The sequence below is a fragment of the Atractosteus spatula genome, chromosome 1 (assembly GCF_055471065.1).
Source record: "Atractosteus spatula isolate fAtrSpa1 chromosome 1, fAtrSpa1.hap1, whole genome shotgun sequence".
Lineage (NCBI taxonomy): Eukaryota > Metazoa > Chordata > Actinopteri > Semionotiformes > Lepisosteidae > Atractosteus > Atractosteus spatula.
In genome coordinates this window covers 64,298,362-64,318,150 of record NC_142706.1, presented here as the reverse complement: position 1 = coordinate 64,318,150, position 19,789 = coordinate 64,298,362, and the positions used below count along the sequence as shown (strand labels likewise).

General features: G+C 47.1%; 3 protein-coding genes across 4 annotated transcripts; 2 read left to right on the top strand and 1 right to left on the bottom strand.

Moving 5' to 3' along the window:
• Nucleotides 1–1,943: 1,943 nt before the first annotated feature.
• Nucleotides 1,944–2,591, top strand: LOC148841552 (single-pass membrane and coiled-coil domain-containing protein 3-like). Its single transcript, XM_088920919.1, has one exon. It carries the CDS (start codon nt 1,944–1,946, stop codon nt 2,589–2,591), a length of 648 nt encoding a protein of 215 aa, XP_088777045.1.
• Nucleotides 2,592–5,806: 3,215 nt separating this feature from the next.
• Nucleotides 5,807–8,188, bottom strand: LOC148841551 (protein S100-B-like). Of its 2 annotated transcripts, none has more exons than XM_088919096.1 (4): nt 7,944–8,188; nt 6,820–6,924; nt 6,501–6,638; nt 5,807–6,083 (listed from the first exon to the last, which is right to left on the bottom strand). In XM_088919096.1, exons 2-4 carry the CDS (start codon nt 6,898–6,900, stop codon nt 5,877–5,879), a joined length of 426 nt encoding a protein of 141 aa, XP_088775222.1. In that variant the 5' UTR covers nt 6,901–6,924; nt 7,944–8,188; the 3' UTR covers nt 5,807–5,876. The 2 variants fall into 2 exon arrangements, with proteins under 2 accessions (XP_088775222.1, XP_088775230.1); XM_088919104.1 differs by having other exon boundaries at nt 5,807–6,026.
• A 1,612-nt stretch (nt 8,189–9,800) lies between these two features.
• Nucleotides 9,801–19,774, top strand: LOC148841550 (uncharacterized). The gene is made up of 13 exons (XM_088921209.1): nt 9,801–9,830; nt 10,509–10,628; nt 11,567–11,728; nt 12,918–13,007; nt 13,179–13,309; nt 14,120–14,273; nt 15,049–15,159; nt 15,994–16,141; nt 16,775–16,849; nt 17,170–17,540; nt 17,824–17,893; nt 18,387–18,474; nt 19,681–19,774. Exons 1-13 carry the CDS (start codon nt 9,801–9,803, stop codon nt 19,772–19,774), a joined length of 1,644 nt encoding a protein of 547 aa, XP_088777335.1.
• The last annotated feature ends 15 nt before the right edge of the window (nt 19,775–19,789 follow it).

The window sequence follows — 19,789 nt, the reverse complement described above, 5'->3', positions numbered from 1 at the left end:
AGGGCTGTGTGAGTCTGAGAGCTGAGATTCACCAACCTTGAGCACAGCTGAGGAAATGGGGTTCATTCGAACATGAACCAGAAATTGTATTCCCTACACCTGCTAAAAAAATCTGTTTCCCAACCCAGTTTTATTCAGTGTTATAGAGCCATTGTCAAGAGCATTCTCACAGCTTCTATAACTGTTCAGTCATGCATCTGTCCATTCTAGAGGCAAATTGCAACACATTTTCCGGTGTGCAGAGAGAGTGAGCAGCTGCCATGTGCCATCTGTTGAAGGTCTGTATAAACACAGACTAAGAAAGTGAGCAAAAAAGACTGTCCATGACTTCTCATCCAGGATAACCCCTCTGGATCCACATTTGCTTCTGGGAGACGCTACCAGTTGAACAAAACCAAAACTGCTCAACATCTGAACAGCTTCTTCCTCATGGCCCTCACTCTGCTTAACCAGAACACGTGCATACGGATGTAGTGTGTTTATAACTGTGGACCTGTGTATTTTCTTTGTATGGAGTGAATATGTATTATTGATTGTTTCCATGTTTTTGCACCAAAATGCCAGATTAAATTCCTTATACGTGTAATTTACTTGGCAAATGAAGTGATAACTGATTTGAAAACCCCCAAAGGGCACCGACAAAAGTCTACCCAACAGTGAAACACAACCCAGAGGACACAAGTGGAAAATAAATGGAAGTGCATCTTAAGCTGAGAACAACGTCTTTACACAAAAGGTGGTGGGAGTCTGGAACAAGCTAGCCGGACTCGTTTGTGGTGGCTGCTAGCCTGGCTTGTTTTAAGAAACGGCTGGACGAGATCCTCTGATCAGTTCGTTAATGCCAGTAATCCACAGCGCGATTCTAGAACCGCTTCCTGTTAGAAGCGTATTGTAGGCTACCACAAAGGCTATTGTGATGTGCGGCGCTACTGGCCAGGGCCCCTGCGGTCACACTTGTCTGCGAAACACCTGCCTGCCAGTTTTCGGACGATCCCCACCTACTGGACCCGAAAACAAAGAGACAAATGATTGTTTTGATGGTCATTGCCCTGTCTCCCGAGCCTCGCTCAAACCCGCTGATGCACCGATTCGCTCCGCAGTTCTCTGGTGGCGCGCAGAAAGGATGACACGGAACGGGTGAGAAGTTAAAACATTCAAGGAGGCTGTGTGAGTATGACGTCTCTCTTTCCTCTGCGCAGCAGATTGCTGTGCCTTGGAGGTGCGAATGACTTATGATCGAGCAAGCTCTCATTTCGCAGAAAGATCTTCACTTTAAAATATCTACACCTGGCGAGAGTGCGGTGTTAAAGCGCTGAACAGCCGACGGAAAGACCCTAATCTGTTTGGAAAGAGCGGCCGAACTACAGTATTCGAATCGATAGTCACAAAGCAGTTTTGAGATACAGTTCTTCTGTATCTTTGTTTTCAAACTCAAACGTGTTTTGTTCTTCATTCACAAGTATAATCGTCCCCCCGAACGTGATTTCCGAAGGATTTCTGTATCACAGAGCCGCTATTATCTACGATTTGCGAAGTACGTAGGCTACTATTCAATGAGCATCGTTTTCTAAACGCAAGACTCCTCTTACTTTGGCTCCAAACTGAAAACGACAAGAAACACGAAGCGTGGTGTGTTTTTAATGTGCGTCAATACAACTGCTATCTCCAATTTGGGTGAGCATTGGAATTAACAACAAAAACAAAAAACAGTTAAAAAAAGGTTCCTTAACATTTGCACTACAATTAGCAACGAATTAATAGACTAAATGTATTTTCAGTGAATGATTCAACTGTAGATGAAAGTGAAGTCGTGGAACCCTAAAACTGTATTAAAATAGAGGAAACTTGGTTTTGTAGAGGGCTCGGTTTTTAACTGAGAAAGCGGATTGGGACACCAGTGGTTTGGAATCTCCTGCCCTCTCTCTTTCCAGATCCTAGTGGAGATGTCCTGGAGCGACACGTTCTTCCCGGCCAATCCCAGGCGCCGCGAGGAGGTCGTCCGCTTAAGCCGGGAGCTGCTCACCCTGATGGAGGGAAACTTCAGGGCCACCAGCCGGCTGGCGGGGCTCCTGAACCAGGAGCTCAGGATCTCCGTCGATCAGCACAAGAGCGTCAAGGAGAACTGCGAGGCGCTTATCGCCGCCATCGCCGGCATCCAGAGCGAGGTGGCCAGGATTGACGAGCGGCTGAGGGACAAGCTGGAACCCGCGCTCTACCGCAGGATTCACAATCTGACCGTTCCCGTTTCCGAGCGCGTCAAGGTGGCGAGCAAGGTTTTCAGCAGCGCGTTCGGGATCCTGAGGACGGGCGCGGCCGCCGTCCCGCTGATCAGCAAGGGGGCGGTGCTCAGCCGGATGGTGGCCAGCCTGGGCCGGATCGGCAGCAGTGTTGTGTCCACGGTGGCCCTGGGCGTGCTGGGGCTGGGCGTGGACATGCTCGTCAGCGCCATCCTGGGAGCCGTGGAGCGAGACAACCTGGAGCGAGTCATCCAGGAGTACAGCGAGGCGCTGGCGGATTTCAGACCTGCCTCGGAACAGTATCAGGCTAACATCACGGACGTCATAGCAACGGTCAAAGCCATGCAGGGGTAACAACTAGTACTACAGAGGAGGGGGGGTACCTAGCATTTAGCACCTGACCCAAGGTTGTTGCCCTCAGCCCCTCTTCCCAACATAAGCTGGCTTTCACTTGTGCAGACACATCCCAAGGAAAACGGACTATCCCTCTATTTGAGTTATCTCCGCTCTTTATGACTAAAACCTTATATTAGGACTTTCTTTGCTTAAATCCAGTTTCATTTACTGCATAACAATTCTTAATTTAAGTGTGCTAATTCTTTTTTTTTATTTTGACAGTTTAATTACATCATAATTAGATAGTGTGTGTTTTAGATGATTGGATCTAAGATGAGTTTTAATGTTTTAAAAATGAACTCCCAAAGCTTACTGAACTTTATTGCCATATGTAACCGGTACATGTACTGGTTAAATGGAATTCTGACTTACAGAAAGTCTCTCAATTGTTAAAAAAAGTGTAAAACACAAAGTGCAGACAGTGCATCAAGACAATATACACACAAACAGTAGACAATGTACAAGTAAACGGCTCGAATGTCAACAATGCAGACATGTAAACAATGACTGGAGATGTGCAATAAATCAGAAATCATAATGAGGTCGATGGTGTAGGTGTGGTCCGAGGGGGATGGCTAAATGTGTTCACCAGTCGCACTGCTTGTGGGTAGAAGCTATTGAAGAATCTGGTGGTAATTGTCCGTATGCTCTTATATCTCTTGCCTGAGGGCAGTGGGGTGAAGAGCTCATGCCCGGGGTGGTGACTGTCCTCTGTGATGGCCAGAATTCGACCACGGCAGCGGTCCTCAAAGAGCTGTTTAATCTCAGTGAGGCCACGGCCGATGATCTGGGCCACATTCACCATTCTCTACTGTAAGGTGAAGTTTGGGGCAGGGGAAACCGATTTGTGATGCACAGGTCTCTAAAACTCTCCTGTATAGCACTGCGCACAGAGGCCTGTCTCATTTCAACTTCTGCAGCTGTGGGGAAATCCGTCTTCCAGGGGTGGGCTGAAATGTTTGTCAGTTTTCCTATGAAATGCATTTGAAACTTGCCTTTTGCAGTCATAAGCAGTTCTTCTGCTTTTCAGGAGCAGTAATGTGGAATGTGGGCTCTGCTGTAGCTGTAATATTGTATCTGCTTCATATTAAGTGGGGAAGAATTACTGCTTAATCTTTTCCTTAATCTTGTCAGCAATTAAGCATTTCATCATTCTGCAAATTGCTCAGCCTTTCAGACTACAAATGCTAGATTGCTTTAGAAACATAGTCTAAAGGTTCCTGTCTGGCTCCATAGCTCCACAAAGCACTTTCAGACTTGAAAGGGTTTGCAATTTCAGTTCATGCATAAGCGATTCATTATAGTTTAGGCCAAAATGATGTAATTAATTTTTTTGGTATTGGGGACAACAGTGTACTAGAATCTTAATATAATAATAATGAAACAAAAACAATATTGACATGTCACAATTCCTAGTGTAGTTTAGTTTTCGATATTGCTTTTGCAGCTTTTCAAATTCTCTTTTGCCCTTTCTGCTAATGAATGCACTGCTCCAGATCCATGCACACTCATCCCGGTCCAGGTGACCAGGTCCTCACTGGCTCTGGTCCTTAAAAGGAGTCTGACAGATCATACTAGCAAAAAACATGAAGCAAACCAAATGCTTTTCTTTACCAGCTGAACATTACATTAATACATTATTAATACATGTAATAATGGTGATAATTTTTAAATGAGGATGTGGTTAAAAGGCTTTTAAGCAGAATCACATGATTTCAGAGCGCTGTGCCTTCACTCTGATAAACAGGACATCCCATTGTCCTCTGTCAGTATATTCTCCTGCCTTGGTAACCAATGACAGTGCATAACCAGCGGACAATTGGAGCCTAATGCTCTCTGACATGTGGAAGCAGTGCTAGATCATGTTCAGACTTAAGATCATGAACATTTTTAATGTGAAAATATGAGCATATGTTTCCTGTTGTACCCTTCCGACTCCTGTATGAGGTCATTTTCCACACCGCATTCCACATTCTCCTGGGTGTTTTCTTTTGGTCACTGAAAGCATTCTGATGGGCTCTTCTTTCACACACACACACACACACACACACACACACGCAATTTGTCACTTCATATGAATGACAATAACACAATAACAGAAACTGTTCAAGTATAGGGAGCTGCGTCAGCGTGCGCAGGCTGCAAAGGAACAAGTAAAGGTTTATTCTCTGCTGAAAAGAGAAGAAAAGAAACACAACATTTCGGCTGTGGAGCCGTTGCAGGTGTGAACACACCCGAAGAAGGCTCCACAGCTGAAACGTTGTGTTTCTTTTCTTCTCTATTCAGCAGGGAATAAACCTTTACTTGTTCCATAACAGAAACTGGCCCCTTTCCTGTGTTTTTTATTGTGCTAATAGCTGGTATTTCTGGAATGAAAAATGACCAGCGGAATATACTGATACACATTCACCGCATGTGCTCTGTGGGCACACAGAGGCCAACACAGGAAGAAATTAAAGAGATCTGGGAATTTTTGGAGGGAATGGCAATCTCTGCGTGGAGAGATTGGAATTCCTGTAGAGGGGTTCTCCTCCCTGGTTCTGGGAGTCCAGGAACAGAGGGAGACAGAGCTGGGAGCTCTGATCCCTTTGACCTCTGAACGTTCGAACTTTCAGATTATATCGGAATGTGCTCTTATCCTTCAGCTGCATATGGGCAGCTCACTTCCAGAGGGCGGTCCCTTCGGTTTGACTGGCACCTCCTGGGCCACAGCTGCCATCAGCCAGTAGTTACTAAGTTTATGTTTGGCGTGTCGGCTGAGGTTTTTCATGTCAATGACTTCCTCTTGTTTTCTCTTACGTTAAGACAGCTCCTCTCTTGCCTTTTAATGTTGTTTGCTGTTTGCTTGCGCGGCCGGCACGGCTATACTCTGCCAAAGAGTTTGTCAGATTGTTCCATGTTGTTGTTGTTAAAAGTAAGAGCAGTGTGATTCACAGTCAAATCATGAGCTTATTAATGTGTCCTTTATTAATTGTGTCATTAGCTTTGGGTGGATTGGACCCCAGCATATACAGGATTTAGAACCACATGGATTCATACAAAGCCTTCTTTCTTATATCTGTCTTTCTGATTGCTAAAAGCCTTTATATGACAACAAATGGAACAGCTATTACACACAGACTTTATATACTGGGAGGTAAAAACAGGATGCACACACACCTCTGACTGATAATAAATAATAATGTAGCAATAGAACTCAGCCCCCCCTAGTAATAGGTCCCCACCCCCTGCCTCTTAGCCCCCTCAACCATGGTGATCCGGGATAAAGAGCTCGTGACACGCGGATGTCACCATGGCCACCAGAGCGATGAACTCCTGGAAGTCGATCTCCAGGTCTCCATTCTGATCCAGATCTGTGAACAGCTGGTCCAGCGTGTCCTGCTCCTGGATTTTCTGACGAGACAGAGGAAGAGAGCTGGGGTTCGGAGAGTGCTGGGGAAAGAGGGAGGGCTGTGGTGCAACAGCGATAATTCGAGAGAGAATGGTGGAGAAAGAGGCATGTGTGAGAAAAGGCTGCAGAAGAGAATGAGGGAGGTCAAGAGAGAGACTGAGGCTGGGGAGGCGGAGGCTTGTTTGTCAGATGCTGGGATAAGGCAGTACAATATTTGGGGTCTGGCCCCACCCACACCTGGTCCCGGCCCCGCCCAGCCCCCCCCCACATAGGCCCCGCCTTACCATAATGAAGTGAGTCATCTCACTGTTAATCAGCTCCTTTAGCTCCGCCTTCCTCAGCTAGCACCCCACCCAGTCCAGGCATAGGCCCCGCCTTACCAGAATGAAGTGAGTCATCTCACTGTTAATCAGCTCCTTTAGCTCCGCCTTCCTCAGCTAGCACCCCGCCCAGTCCCCGCACAGGCCCCACCTTACCAGAATGAAGTGAGTCATCTCATTGTTAATCAGCTCTTTTAGCTCCGCCTTCCTCAGCTTGCGCTTGTGACCCGAGTACTTGTGGAAGACCTTGATGATGGAGACCATGGAGTTCTCCAGCTCAGACATGTTTCTCTGCTACAGACAGACAGAACAAGAGGTCACAGAACAGCAACAACACTCGTTCCTGGGGTTCAAAAGTGAGTGCAGGCCAATGGGAGGCTGTGAAATCGATTGTGCCAATTTATGTGAGCATGAAGAACATGCTATTCTGGACTCTATGAAAATGAACGTATTTGCGGAAATCAAATGCACTTACTTCGTTTGCCATGAAGAAACAGCGCGTGGATCTTCTGCTTTTGCGTTCTCGTAGAAACACGGAGAAGCTCCCAGTGAACATAGACTTTTCACTTCCCTGCAGAAACTATCAAACAGCCACAGTTACACGTATTCAAGATAGAGGAAGAAAACCGGAGTCCTAAATGCTCATGTCCCGCTCCTATACTGCATATCTTGCCCCAGACAGCTGATTCCAAGAAGAAGGCAGAGAGACAGCCGAGCCTGGAGTGAGTAGAGTAATTGGAGAGGAGCAGCTCCCTTCCTCAACCGGACCAGGGATTGAACGCTGGGAGGGACAGTTCTTTGAAGTAGCCAGTCTAGCCTGTCTTGCCACATTATCTTTACCTTTACCACTTTATCAATCTTATCAATAACACTGAGATCACCGCTGACAGGAATGATTGTATCACGGAGTAAATAACCCCATCACTATGGATTTAATCATTCAAAGAGAAATCAGCTCACAAAACGTGCCTACAAAGTCCAGGCTTGTCCCTCAGAGCGATTCACCACAAAACCTCTTCTCCTCTGAAAGCTCCTTCTTTGCTGTCAGGCAGCCATACGCGCTTCACACGACAGTCAACACTCAGTACACTCAGGTTTTACACAGACTCTCCTGCCAATACCGCAGGAAATCCTTCTCTGTGTTCCACGAGGCCATGAGTCAGACAGCAATCATTACTAAAGACGCAGCAATGCCCAGAGCTAAATCTAAATCAAGTCGGCAGCAACCCCATTCTGAACCACAGCAGCAACAACAACAGCAACAATATTGCTAATGACAAGTAATAGGTTTATTCCATGCTGAAAAAAAGAAGAAAGAAAACACAACGTTTCGGCCGTGGAGCCTTCTTCAGGTGAAGGCTCCACGGCCGAAACGTTGTGTTCTCTTTCTTCTTTTTTTCAGCATGGAATAAACCTATTACTTGTTCCTTTGCAGCCTACGCATGCTGACGCAGCCGCCCACCTGAACTACATATGGCTAATGACGCCGACCATGCTGATGATGATATGTGTGATTCGTAAGTTTCTATTTGCAATTGCAATCAACACCATCTGCATCATCATGGTGATGAATTTACAGGTCCCCTCCCAGGACTGTACCTTTGTGGTGGAGATCCTCTCTCCTCCTGCCCTCTCAGTTCATTCTCTCCACCGAGGGACCTGCCGTCCTCTGAAGGCTCTGGTGAAGTATTTGTACAAACTGTCACGGACGCGCTGACTCGCGCTCTTCCAGAAAGGCTCCACCTCGGCCGAGTTGGTGGGTCCACTCCTCTGTGCCAGCGCAGAGCCTTCCTGCCTCCTGAGAAGACCACACCTCAACTCAGTGTTCAGGCTTTTAAAGCACTAATGGGCAGGGCGATGGCTGAGGCAGCTGTGGCTGGGCTCTTAGGAGCAGGAGAGCAGACAGGCAGGGGCAGAAAGCTCTGCTCTAATGAGCTTAGTCATTCCCAGACCACATGCAGACCGGAGATGGAAGATGAAGTTACAGGCAATAATTCATTCTTGAAAGCCTATGATGTCTTCAGCAGTTGTTCACTAAGATGTCACATGCCACAAATGCTGTCTTTTTTTTTTACATTGGGAAAATATGAAAACAAATTAATAGTTCCTGGTAATAATAATGATCTCTGTTCCTCCATTTTCTGTTCTCAGGAACAGCATGATCTCACCAGCTTTTGTAAATAACATCTGCAGAAACCCTCTCTGCTTCATCACTGACGATTGCCTGATGCTTTTATCCGAAGCAAGTTACATCTGCATCCATTCAGACAGCTGGGAGTGAGCCCACAAGCCTCTACACCAGAGACCTCTCCACTCCGCCACGCTGCCTCCAGGCCCTGTTCTCTCCTGATCTCTCCAAGCATTTCATTTCACAGTTAGAATTTCTAAACTGCACGCAGACCAGATTAAACATTTTATAATAATAATAAATGTTATTGTATATAGCACCTTTCTTCTCAAAGCGCTTCACAGAACAAAACAAATACACATTATAAACACAATGAAAATACACAATGAGAGGAGATAGTAGATAGGTCTACTGAATACAGTAGGAGCAAAGGGGTAACCAGTTAAGTAAAAGCCCTTCTAAAAGAGAAGGTTTTGACTCTAAATTTGAAGTGGTTTAGGGAAGGTGACCTTCTGCTCTCCTTAGGGATAGAGTTCCAGAGGTTTGGGGTATAACAGGAGAAGGCCCTGTCACCCATAGAGTGTAGATGGACTTGTGGACAGACAGGAGACCAGAATTAGAAGAGCGAAGGTTGCGAGGTGGGGAGTAGGGTGATAATAGTTCAGACAGGTACTGAGGTGCCAAGCCATGCAGAGCCTTATAGGTGAGCATGAGGATTTTGAAGTCGACACGAAACCTGACAGGAAGCCAGTGCAAGGACTCCAGGATAGGAGTAATGTGATCACTTGCACTAGACCTGGGCAGGATTCTGGACATACTGGAGTTTTAGTAAGTAATCTAAGCCAGAAGGAGTTTAAACCTGGGGACCTGGCATTGGCAATGTTTCTGGTTAGTCATGCCAGTGAGGACTGGTCAATTATTTAAATGCTAATAAGTATGTGTATTCTGTGTGTATGGGGGATTCAATTGATGGGAGTTGTGTTCTAATCGTTATATCATTTTCCTCACATTTCCAAGGTGGCTAAGGGAAGAGAGTGATGAGTCAATACAAATTGAAAAAAGAGAACAGTGTCTCTGCGCAGCTTGCGTGCACATCTCCCCACCAACAAGACAGGCAAAGTGATGGGAAAAATGCAGGGTCATTAAAACATACTATAGTTGCATCATCTTCATTTAAAGCGGTCAGTGCCCGCTTTCTTCACAACCTGATTGGCTAAAGTGCCTACCATTATGACGTAATCGCCCTTCATTATGACCGCACCGTGACGTCAGTGACCACGGCCACGGAATGAGATAGCGGTGTTTTAAGGCCAGTCGGTGGGAATGAGATGCCGAAGCAAGACAAATCAAAAGCTAAGGTATTTTTTCATTGTTTTTAATTAGTGTTCCTAGTAGTTATTGATTTTTTTAATATGCAGCTGTCAGAGTCTTACAGTATTAGCAAAATCAAACATAAAAAACAATACGATGCCCGACTTTTAATGTCATTTGGTTTTCACAAAAATGCGTTTCCAGTGGTTCCTAAAGTGTTTTTAACCCACGAAACATTCTCGCTTATGGTGGAGAGGACGGGTCTGTCCCCTCGGTACACATTCGCTGTATTTCTCTTTTTTTCTTAGGGAACAAACTAAAAAAAACTTTTTAAGAAGTAAAAATTATCATTGTCTTTAATAATGGCGAAGCAAAGACGTTCATTGAAGTACAATGTAAAACATTTCTGCACCGCCAGTTGTTGATGGCAGTTGGTCAGTCTAAAGCTGTTTAAAAGTCGTTTAAAATACGAATAATTAGACTTTCCAACTCTCTCGTTGACTGGTACTTCGTTGCTGCTGAATGTAGTTCTCGACGAACAGACGGTACGTCCTCTGAGGGCGGAGGAAATGGGTGTCGGCCAGACCAGGTTGATAAAGTAAAGGTTTATTCCACGCTGAAAAGAAAAGAGACGCAGCGTGTCGGCTGCGGAGCCCTCTGGACACCTGAAGGAGCTCCCTGCTCGACCAGGTTCATGAGCGTGACGCGTGTTCCCCCCCCCCCAGGGCAGCACGTACACCGCCTACGCTCTGCAGGGGCGCTCGCTAGACCAGCCCCTGGGCACCAAGCTCCCGGCTCTGCCAGGCTGCCAGAGTACGCTGTACAGGGGGACCCTCTGCGAGAAGGTGAGCCCCGCGAGCCGCTGGAGGAACCCCCCGGACCCGCGTGGTTCTGGGGGCTCGCTCCGATGCTGCAAAGCGCCGCGCGCGAGACCGAGCCGGGAGGTGGACGGTGAAAACATTACATAAAAAATAACAGAAGGAAAAAACCTCTGCCAGCAGCTATATCACCCTGCAACTCACAACTGGCAGCCCCACTTAATCTCAGCAGGTGTGAGCCTGGCCAGTACCTGGATGGGAGACCTCCTGGGAAAGCTAAGGCTGCTGCTGGAAGAGGTGTTAGTGGGGCCAGCAGGGGGCGCTCACCCTGCGGTCTGTGTGGGTCCTAATGCTGCAGTATAGTGACGGGGACACTGTACTGTAAAAAGTCGCAAATGAGATGTAAAACTGAGGTCCTGACTCTGTGGCCATTAAATATCCCAGGGTGATTATTAAAAATAGTAGGGGAGTTTATATAGTAGTAGTAGCTGGCGTCCTGGCTAAATTTCCCCCTGGCCCTTACCAATCACGGCCTCCTAATAATCCCCATCTGTGAACTGGCTTCATCACTCTGTTCTCCTCCCCACTGAGAGCTGGTGTGTGTTGAGAGTACTGGAGCATCATCCAGGTGGGGGATGTCCCCATTACCTGTAAAGCGCTTTGACTGGAGTGTCCAGAAAAGCGCTATACAAGCATAAGGAATAATTATTATTATCCCTGATGTTTCTGACTGCACCCATGTCACCCCCACCCCCCTTGCCCGTGCTGAGCTGATTCCTGTCCAAACAGTCAATGTGCTGTTCTGTTCGCCGTCTACCCAGATTTGAAAAAAATGCCAGTGAATAATAAGAAATTATATGTTGCAGCGGTACAAATCAGCAGCCTGAGACAGCAGAAGAAGAGCTGCAGGTAAGAGGGCTGTGCAACAGGACTATGTGTCACACGACTCCGTGTTTGTTTCTCAGTTGACGGTACCGTCCAGCGGCTTCACCCTCACCGATCCCCATGGGCACCTGCTGAAGTCCCATTACAACAGCCTGTACGATCCCAACCTCCGGCAGTATTACTACCGCAAGGACGTGCTGGAAAGGCTGAGGAAGGGAGGATTCATCACGGAGAACAATAAAGTAAGGGCGTCCCTGGCGTGACGGGGCTTCAGGGAGGGCAGGACAGCCCAGGCGGCTCACTAGGCTGGGCTGTAGGGGGCTCTGTTTACTGCACTGGAAACCTGGCGGAGTTTCTGATACAGCTGTGCTCACTTCCTGGAGCTTCACCTGCTCTTCTGCACACAGCTCTGTGGTAGACGAACACGCTGCTCTTTTAGCAAGCGGCCCGTATCTCAAGTTAATATGAGTGAGATAGAAACTGGGCGCCACAGGCAGACCCGGCTGCCCAGAGAGGACAGGCTGTGCTCCCACTGCCAGCGGGGAGAAACAGAGACAGAGGTGCGCTTCCTACTGCACTGTGACAGATACTCTGGGATATTCCCAAATTTACACAGCTAATCCCAGAATTCCCACACCTGCAAGAATCACAACGGGTCCCAATCCTACTGGGAGAGGGAGAACTCAGTTGAACTGGCAGCCCAGTATGTGATCTCCTGTCACAGCCTGAGGAACGGTGGGCCTGTCCCCCAGTAATACTCAATATGTCTATATGTAAATATTTTATGATTGTTTCTTTATTGTAAATGTAAAATTGTAAATTTTTGTTTCATGGTAATTGTATTTGTTTTGCTTTGGCAACACTGATTTTACCAAGTGGTCGTGCCAGTAAAGCACCTTGAATTGAATTGAATAAAGCCCCAAATCTCCAGTTTGACAAGCTGGAAAAAAAAGTTAAATGAACTCTCCAGTGTGGCGACTCATGAGGGATAGTTCATACGTTTCCAAATACAAGATGAACAACTGGAGCTCTCAGTGCTGACAGAATGACAGGTGGACAGAATTTCTGCAGATCAGAGGTGCAGTAAGCATCAATGAATAGGCTGGTCTGCTTCACATGTGATTATTCATCTGTAATCTTCATATATGAAGGTTGCTTTTCATGTACCGTATCAATGCTTTCTGCAGGGAAAGTGCAGTTTACTCTTAGAGTACTGCCACACGCCTGCAGACAGGTGAACGCACCTGGCTGGGGGGGGTTAAGGCTTGTAGCTGCACACATTGACCAGTGATTATTTTAATCATGATGGATTTTTCTTATCATGGAATCGATAAATGCGGAAGGGGAAAAAAAAGAGACACAACATTTCAGCTGTGGCGCATTTCCAAGTGTGAAAAAGACTCCAGGTTTCTTCTCATGTTTGTTTCCCAGGTCATTTGCTCGCTGAAGGACTTCAACGAGTACAGGCAGTATCTCATGGCTGTGAAGCTGGATTATGAGAGAAATTACAAGAAAGAGCAGGTGAGCAGCGGTCCAGGCGAGGGGCTTTTAGGAATCTTTGGATATGTGCAGCGGAGGTTTGGGGTCTAGCAACACTGCTGTCGCCTGCGTGGTTCGGTCTATTGGCACGTTGGCAGATCTCTGAAAGCAGGCGCAGCGTCTGAAGGGGTCACGACTCGTTTCTGTCTGCAGACGGCTCTGATGAGGAGGCTCCAGGAGCAGGACGTGCTTCCTGAGGGCGTCTGCCCGGAGGACGTGAGGGAGTGGCTGCTGGAGGAAGGCAGGAAGAGCCTCTGGCAGCAAGACAGGGGCTGGAGGAAGAAGTAAGAACACAAGATCGCAGGGGCTCAGCTTGCCATTGACTTTCAGCAGCACGAGTGACGGCACATGTGGGTGACCATATGGCTCTGTGCTCACTAGGACAGTGGGACCAGGCAGGATTTTAAACCGACTCTAAAATTAGAAGGAGCTAATTTTGTGAATTCAGCCTTATGCCTTTGCTGAGATGTAAATCAGTGCTTGCTTAATGCCTTAAACGCGTAGCACTGATCAGCTGTTCTCTGTACAACCTTGAGAGCCGCAGAGTAGTATCATTTTAGATGATGGCTCCCTACTTTGTTGAGTGGCCCGCATCAGTGATAAAAAGGAAAATGTTCCAGGTTTCTAGAAATCATGACTCCAAGGCAGGCAGCAAGGTGGCGCAGTGGTTAGCATAGCTGCCTTGCAGTGCTGGGGTCCTTGGGTTCAGTTGCTGGGGTGCTGTCTGTGGGGAGTTTGTATGTTCTCCTCATGTTTGTGTGAGTTTCCTCCAGGTGCTCCAGTTTCTTCCCACAGTCCACAGACATGCCGGCAGGTTAATTGGCTGCTGGGGAAACTGGCCCTGGGGCGTGCGCGTGTGTGTCCGCCGCTGTCTGACCTGCGATGGACTGGTCGGTGTCCAGTTCAGGGTGTACCCCACGTTGCACCTGGAGCTTGGCGGGATAGACTCCGGCTCTTCAACTAGGAATCGGAAGGAGCCGTTAGAAAATGGATGGATAATTTGAGGTTGACCCTTAAAATCCTGTCGGCAGCGGTGGAGTGTGATCTGTTGGGCGAGCGACCCCTAACCGAAGCCCGTTGTGCCGCACCCTAAGGGACCTGGCGGAGGTGCAGGAGAGACGGGCCAGGCAGGTCAGAGACAGGGCTAGGAGCCGGGCAGAGGAGGAGGACCGGAAGGAGCCGCAGCCGCGCCCGAGACTGGGACGGTGCGGGAGTCCGCAGGAGGAGGCAGACAGATACAGGGAGCTGGTAGGAAACATAGGAGATGAACAGGTCAGGGGCGGGACACACGTGGACATGGGTGTGAAGTCGTTTTTCCAACTTCTCGCTTATCTTTAAACCATAACTAAGCATCTGTTATCTTGGGATCTGTGTCCCCTCCTGGAAACAGTCTACACTGCTACTGTGAGATGGGATGCTTTGTACAAACTGTTCAAACTGTGGGCACAGCCGCTGTGATTTGTAAGGGCAGAAAACGGAAAACCCTGGAACGGTCCTCTTATTCTCGTGCAGGAGAGCCGCACGTGAGGTCATCTCCTTTTCCTGTAACTGGAGCTCTGAACGATCTCATTAAACGAGCTCTTAATTACAGCTGTGTCCGAGTCTTCAGGGACTGCGGAGTTCGAGCTCCCTCTAGTACCTGCATTGCTGTGACTCTCCAGGACAGCGGAGCGCTGGGCTGGAGGTGTACAGTATGGGTAACTTAACCTGAAAACGTGTGTTATGGCAGATAAGCATTGTGCAGGTGCAATGCTTTGTTAGCATGCCTGTTTGTAGGTTTGTAGATATAGTTCTTTATATAGAACAAGTAAAGGTTTATTCCATGCTAAAAAAAGAAGAAAAGAAAGACAATGTTTCTGCTGTAGAGCCTTCTCCAGGTGTCAACAGGTAAATCTTTACTCGTTCCTTTGCAGCCAGCACATGCTGACGCAGCTCCCTGCTTGAACTAGTTCTTTACATAGTGTCTGAGCTGGCGGCAGTGAAAGGGTGGGTTTCTCTGATCATTTCCCACCCTTGACACCAGGAGTGGAAACTGAAGGAGAGGGCGCTGCTGGAGAGGATCGAGGAGGACGTGAAGCGTGAGGTTTCCAGGCAGCAGCTCCTGAGAGAGGCCGTGGATGGGCGAGCCAGGAAGGTATATATTCCTTAAGCCCTGGCCGTGGACATGTGTGTGTTTATTGAAGAAGGATGTGAACTACTGAACTTTTAAACATGCTGCAATGCCGTCTGCAACACTATGCTGTTCCAGGCTGACCAATCAGAGAGCTGCATCCTCTTCCCCTTGTATTATTATTGGTTCTGTGTCTATAGAACTCGAAGCAAGCCATGTGATTGGCTGAGAGAGGTTCCAGCCATTTGTAGACTGGTGCAGCTTCCCAGACTCTTGTGTGAAATAGCTTTTCGCCCTTCGTAGTCTGAATAAAGGTCAAGGTTTTAGAGTGGAGAATGTTGTTCTTTCTCTTATCAGTATAATAAAATGTATTTGTTTAAATGGGCTTTTTTTCCAACATGGCATTTAACAGAGATTGCGGCTGTTAGTGATCAGAATGATTTATGGGGTTCAACACCCTCTCTGGTATTTATTATTGCAGAATATTGTCAGTTTCATTGACTTGTAGATGACAGTAATTCAAGACTAAAAGCTTAGAAATACTAGTATGCCTTGAAATACTAATGTAGCATTAATCTAGCAACAAAATAAGACCTCTTTCAACGAGAGAATTTGGTTATGTATGAAGTCATGCTATTATGAAAATGAATGAAGGAAATTATTTGTTTTTATAGCATTAGCAGAAACAAAGATTTACCATTTTGACTTGAAATATTTCTGTATTAAAATGGAGATATTTTGGAGTTTGATGTTGAATTAATGAGTACAGAAGGTTTTGTGAGGTGTTTCACTTTGGCACAATAAAAACACAATAGCCTGTATAAAGTTAACAATTTATTCTTCTCTCCTCTCTCTCAGAGGCAGGAGCTCTTTAAAAAGAAGGTTGCTCTCCATGAGCAGATACTGAGAGAGGTCATAAGTGAAAGAGAAGAATTTGAAAAATCAATAGCAGGAAGATTTGAGAAGCAAAAAATAATATCTGAAATAAACCCAAACTTGAAACCGGGTAAGATAACTGGGTGTTTTAACATTTTTTTGTATCGTTTTAAAAATCTCCCTTTTTGCAGACAGTATAGTCAGACATATCCAACGGATGCAGTTTTTATGTAGTTTCTGATGCGCAGTGGGATCTTTAACACTCTGCAGCAGATGTGAAACTGTCACAGTTTCCCTGGGGAGTAAACTTGCTGAAACACTCATTCGTTAGTTTTTGCTGGACAGGCCCTTATGAAGGTTGGCCGTGTGTTATCTGTAGACAGCAGCGAATTTATCATGCAGGCATTGATCACTTCCTGCAGTTCTAGGCCATTCCTGTGGTTTTATCAGGGCTACACTTGTGCTGTCCTTCACCAGCCCCTGTGTGGCTACTCTGATTCCCTGTCATGGGGGTACGGAGCCCCCACAGCCCAGCATGGCAAAGCATGGTGAAGGCGTGGCAGTGCTCTAGGTCTTTGTGAAGGCTTATCATCATGAACAGAAGCACGGAGAACAGTTTGTCCCCAAATGAGTGAACTGTAGTTAGAATTGAAAACGTGTAACAGTAATCTTGTGCAGCTGCGTGCTTTTTTTCGTACAAAACGTGTCTGTGGTATCACACAGGAAACATTTCCTGTTCACCTCTGATCACTCTGTTTTCTAGCCCCTCCCAAGAGTGCTAAGCCAGAAGTTGTCAGAGCTGCCCCCAGGGGGCGCAACTGGACCAGACTCCGCAGAGGTGGGTTCTAGCTGCAGAGTCAAGGCAAAGTCTCGGGTCTTGTTTTCAGAAAAGAAGTTTTAATGTTCCAGAATGCACTGTATCGCACACTTTGGCGTTCCTGGTAGGTTTTAATGTTTGGTCACTGTGAAAGTGCCCGATGAAAGAGAACTTTGAAATGGTGAATACTTGTCCAGTTTGTTGGCCATGTGTCCACAGTCTGTTCCCCCCTGTATATTTATTTTTTTATTTTGGAGTTTTGGAGTCGCAGACTCTCATGCATGTTTGTTCCTGCATGTACCTGTATATTCCTTCCTGCAGTAGCTCTTTTAATTTCATAGCTCAAAAATGGTTAAAAAAAGATAATGAGGCGCGCTGGGGCATCCAGCAGCAGCGAGGTCGAGGTGCGGTTCCTGTGGGGTTGACAGGACTGTGGAACCTGTCCGCAGGCCAGCGCGCCGGGAGCCCCAAAGACCGCTGCGCCTCCCGGCCCCCGAGCTGCCCCCCTCCGCGTCCGGACGAGGCTCCGGCCCATCTCCGTCAGGCAGGCGAGAAGATCGGCCATGGCAGGACGATGGTTGTAAGTGAGCCTGAGAGCGCTGAGGCGTCGTTCTCCCCTCCCCGTCTTTTCTTGGAATTGCAGCAGCGGGATCAGGGATCAGGGGCGCAGAAATCGGGGCTCAGCCGTGCTCCGGGTCTGGCCGGCGAGCCGGTAGCTGCTGCTGTTTCTTTAGTCGATCAGGTTTGGGTGGGAGCTGATGACTGAGGCTGACATCTCTGTGCCCAGGAAGCCATCTGCACGATCGGCTTGTCATCCCGGCTCTTGACAAAAAATAAACATCAAGAAGGTTCCCACCAGAAGTTTTCTGGCTCGTTTCATTACATCCAGATATTTATTGTTGGATTCCTGATTACTGCATTCCATACATTCGTTCTTCTTGAAATGAGTGCTTTGTGTGTCTTGCCTACAAAAGCACGGGGTGTTTTTATGACAGAAGGTGACGAGGAAGGATGAGGAGGTGACAGTCAGCCGGGAAGCATCCTTTCTGCATATCAGCACGTCAGGTGAGCTGCGCCGTCCTGGAAAGGAATCCCACAGTGTTGTTGTGCACTGGTGGGGCTTCATTAAAAATCACTAAAGAGATAATTTTTAAGCCCTGCCGTGTCTGTGGGAATTCTCCGAAACAAGAACTACATTTCAAACTCAGGTAAAATTAAGCAAAGTGCCCGAAAACTTTAGACATGTCGATGTGTATAGTGCGGTTCTGACGTTCTCCTGCTTTTCATGGGAGGATTCAACAGAGGTTTAAAAGCATCGCTGGTTGGAGTTCCAGCGTTGTATTCGGTGTGTTAAATCCTGGTCAGGGAGGAGCACTGTGTCTACACAAGCGCGCAGATCAGTTTTGTCATCGGCGAGCACTGGGGATGTAACGCTCACCTGGAATGAACGGACACGGTGCTACTCCAGAGTCCAGATTAGGAAGCTCTGGTTCAGCCCACCCTTCTGTTTCTCTGCTGGCGGTGGGATTCTGATCACGAAACGCCTCTTTCTGGGCAGTGACGTCGGTGTCGTCTTCGGTGTCCGAGGGAGGCCTGAACGTGGGCTTGGTGCGCCAGCCCTCTGTCGTCCACCAGCTCTCCGACACGTGAGTCCTCACCGCTGTCCGCAGGGGCTGAGCAGAGCGTGTGGCAGGGCTGAACTGAACTGCGACCTAAAATTGGACCAAGAATTTGAACTCTGAAAAAAAGACTGTTTTTAGTCCCTGAACGTGTTGGAAGTTGTTTTTTCATAAGCAACTCTAGATCTCCAACATCTGAGTAGACAAAAACTTGTAAAGGTGGCAGCAACTTCAGTGTCCACTGCACACTGGTGCCAGAGCTGCTGATGCTGTTGGCCTACTGATGCTATTCTAACACTGACACTAGATGTTACTCTGACACAGTTGTGCCTCAAGCATATTGCGGTTCTGGTGCAGGAAGTTTATGTTCCGCAATAAGAACACACAAGAAACTGTACCTGGATTGTTTCTGATATAGTATTTATACGATAAAGCTCCTTAAAAAAAATTAAATCTGGAAGAATTACGATCCCTGACAGACATATGGCTGCATCCTAGTAGGAGGATGTTGTTGTGCATGTAACCAAAACCCATTTATTTTGTATATTTGCAGACATGGCAGCACTGAAGAAACCCTTTGTGGAACAGTGAGTTGTCTTTTTTTCTTACTGAAAGTGGTTGTTATTTAAAGGCTCGAAGTGGCTCCCGCAGTGTCAAGAATGTTTCTGAAGCACAGCGTCAGCCAGAACCGATCGTTTCTACCGTCACATGCAGCCACCTTCTGTATCATTAAACAACACAGGGTAAACTGTTTTGATCACATTTCATTTCAAGGTAAATTCAGCAAAAACGTCTAGATTCTGTTGATAACGTCTTCTGTTTCTTACCTCAACAAACCTAAGATCTCTAAGGAAATCGGAGAACTGAAACTGAAATATAATGAGACATCTAAGGTGTGGTGTGCAATTGTCAGTGCAGTTTAGCAGCCAAGGCTCCGAGGTTGTTTTGCGGCATTCTTGTTAATACACCAGTGCACAGCTGATTTTCTGAAGTATGCTTTAAATAGTTTGATATTTTCAGGAGAGACCCTCCTGTGTTCTTTACTGTAGAGAAATCTGTGATATTCCGGCTGTAGGAACGCAAAATCGTAGTGTATCGTGTGTCTCATTACTTGTTAAAAGATGGAAGAATCTCTTTTAAAAAACTGGACACGAATTGCGATCGATGGACCAGGTGGCACGGCTGGATTCACTTCATTCATTCTTCTGTCGTTTGTCTTCCACGTCCGTTCAGAAAAGCCTCATGCCGGAAGCTGGGGAAGAGGTATCTGCTGATGATTCCCTCTTGGCCGGGTCAGAGGCTGGTGGGGCTGGCGGGGCAGAAGTGATGGAGAATGGGGCCC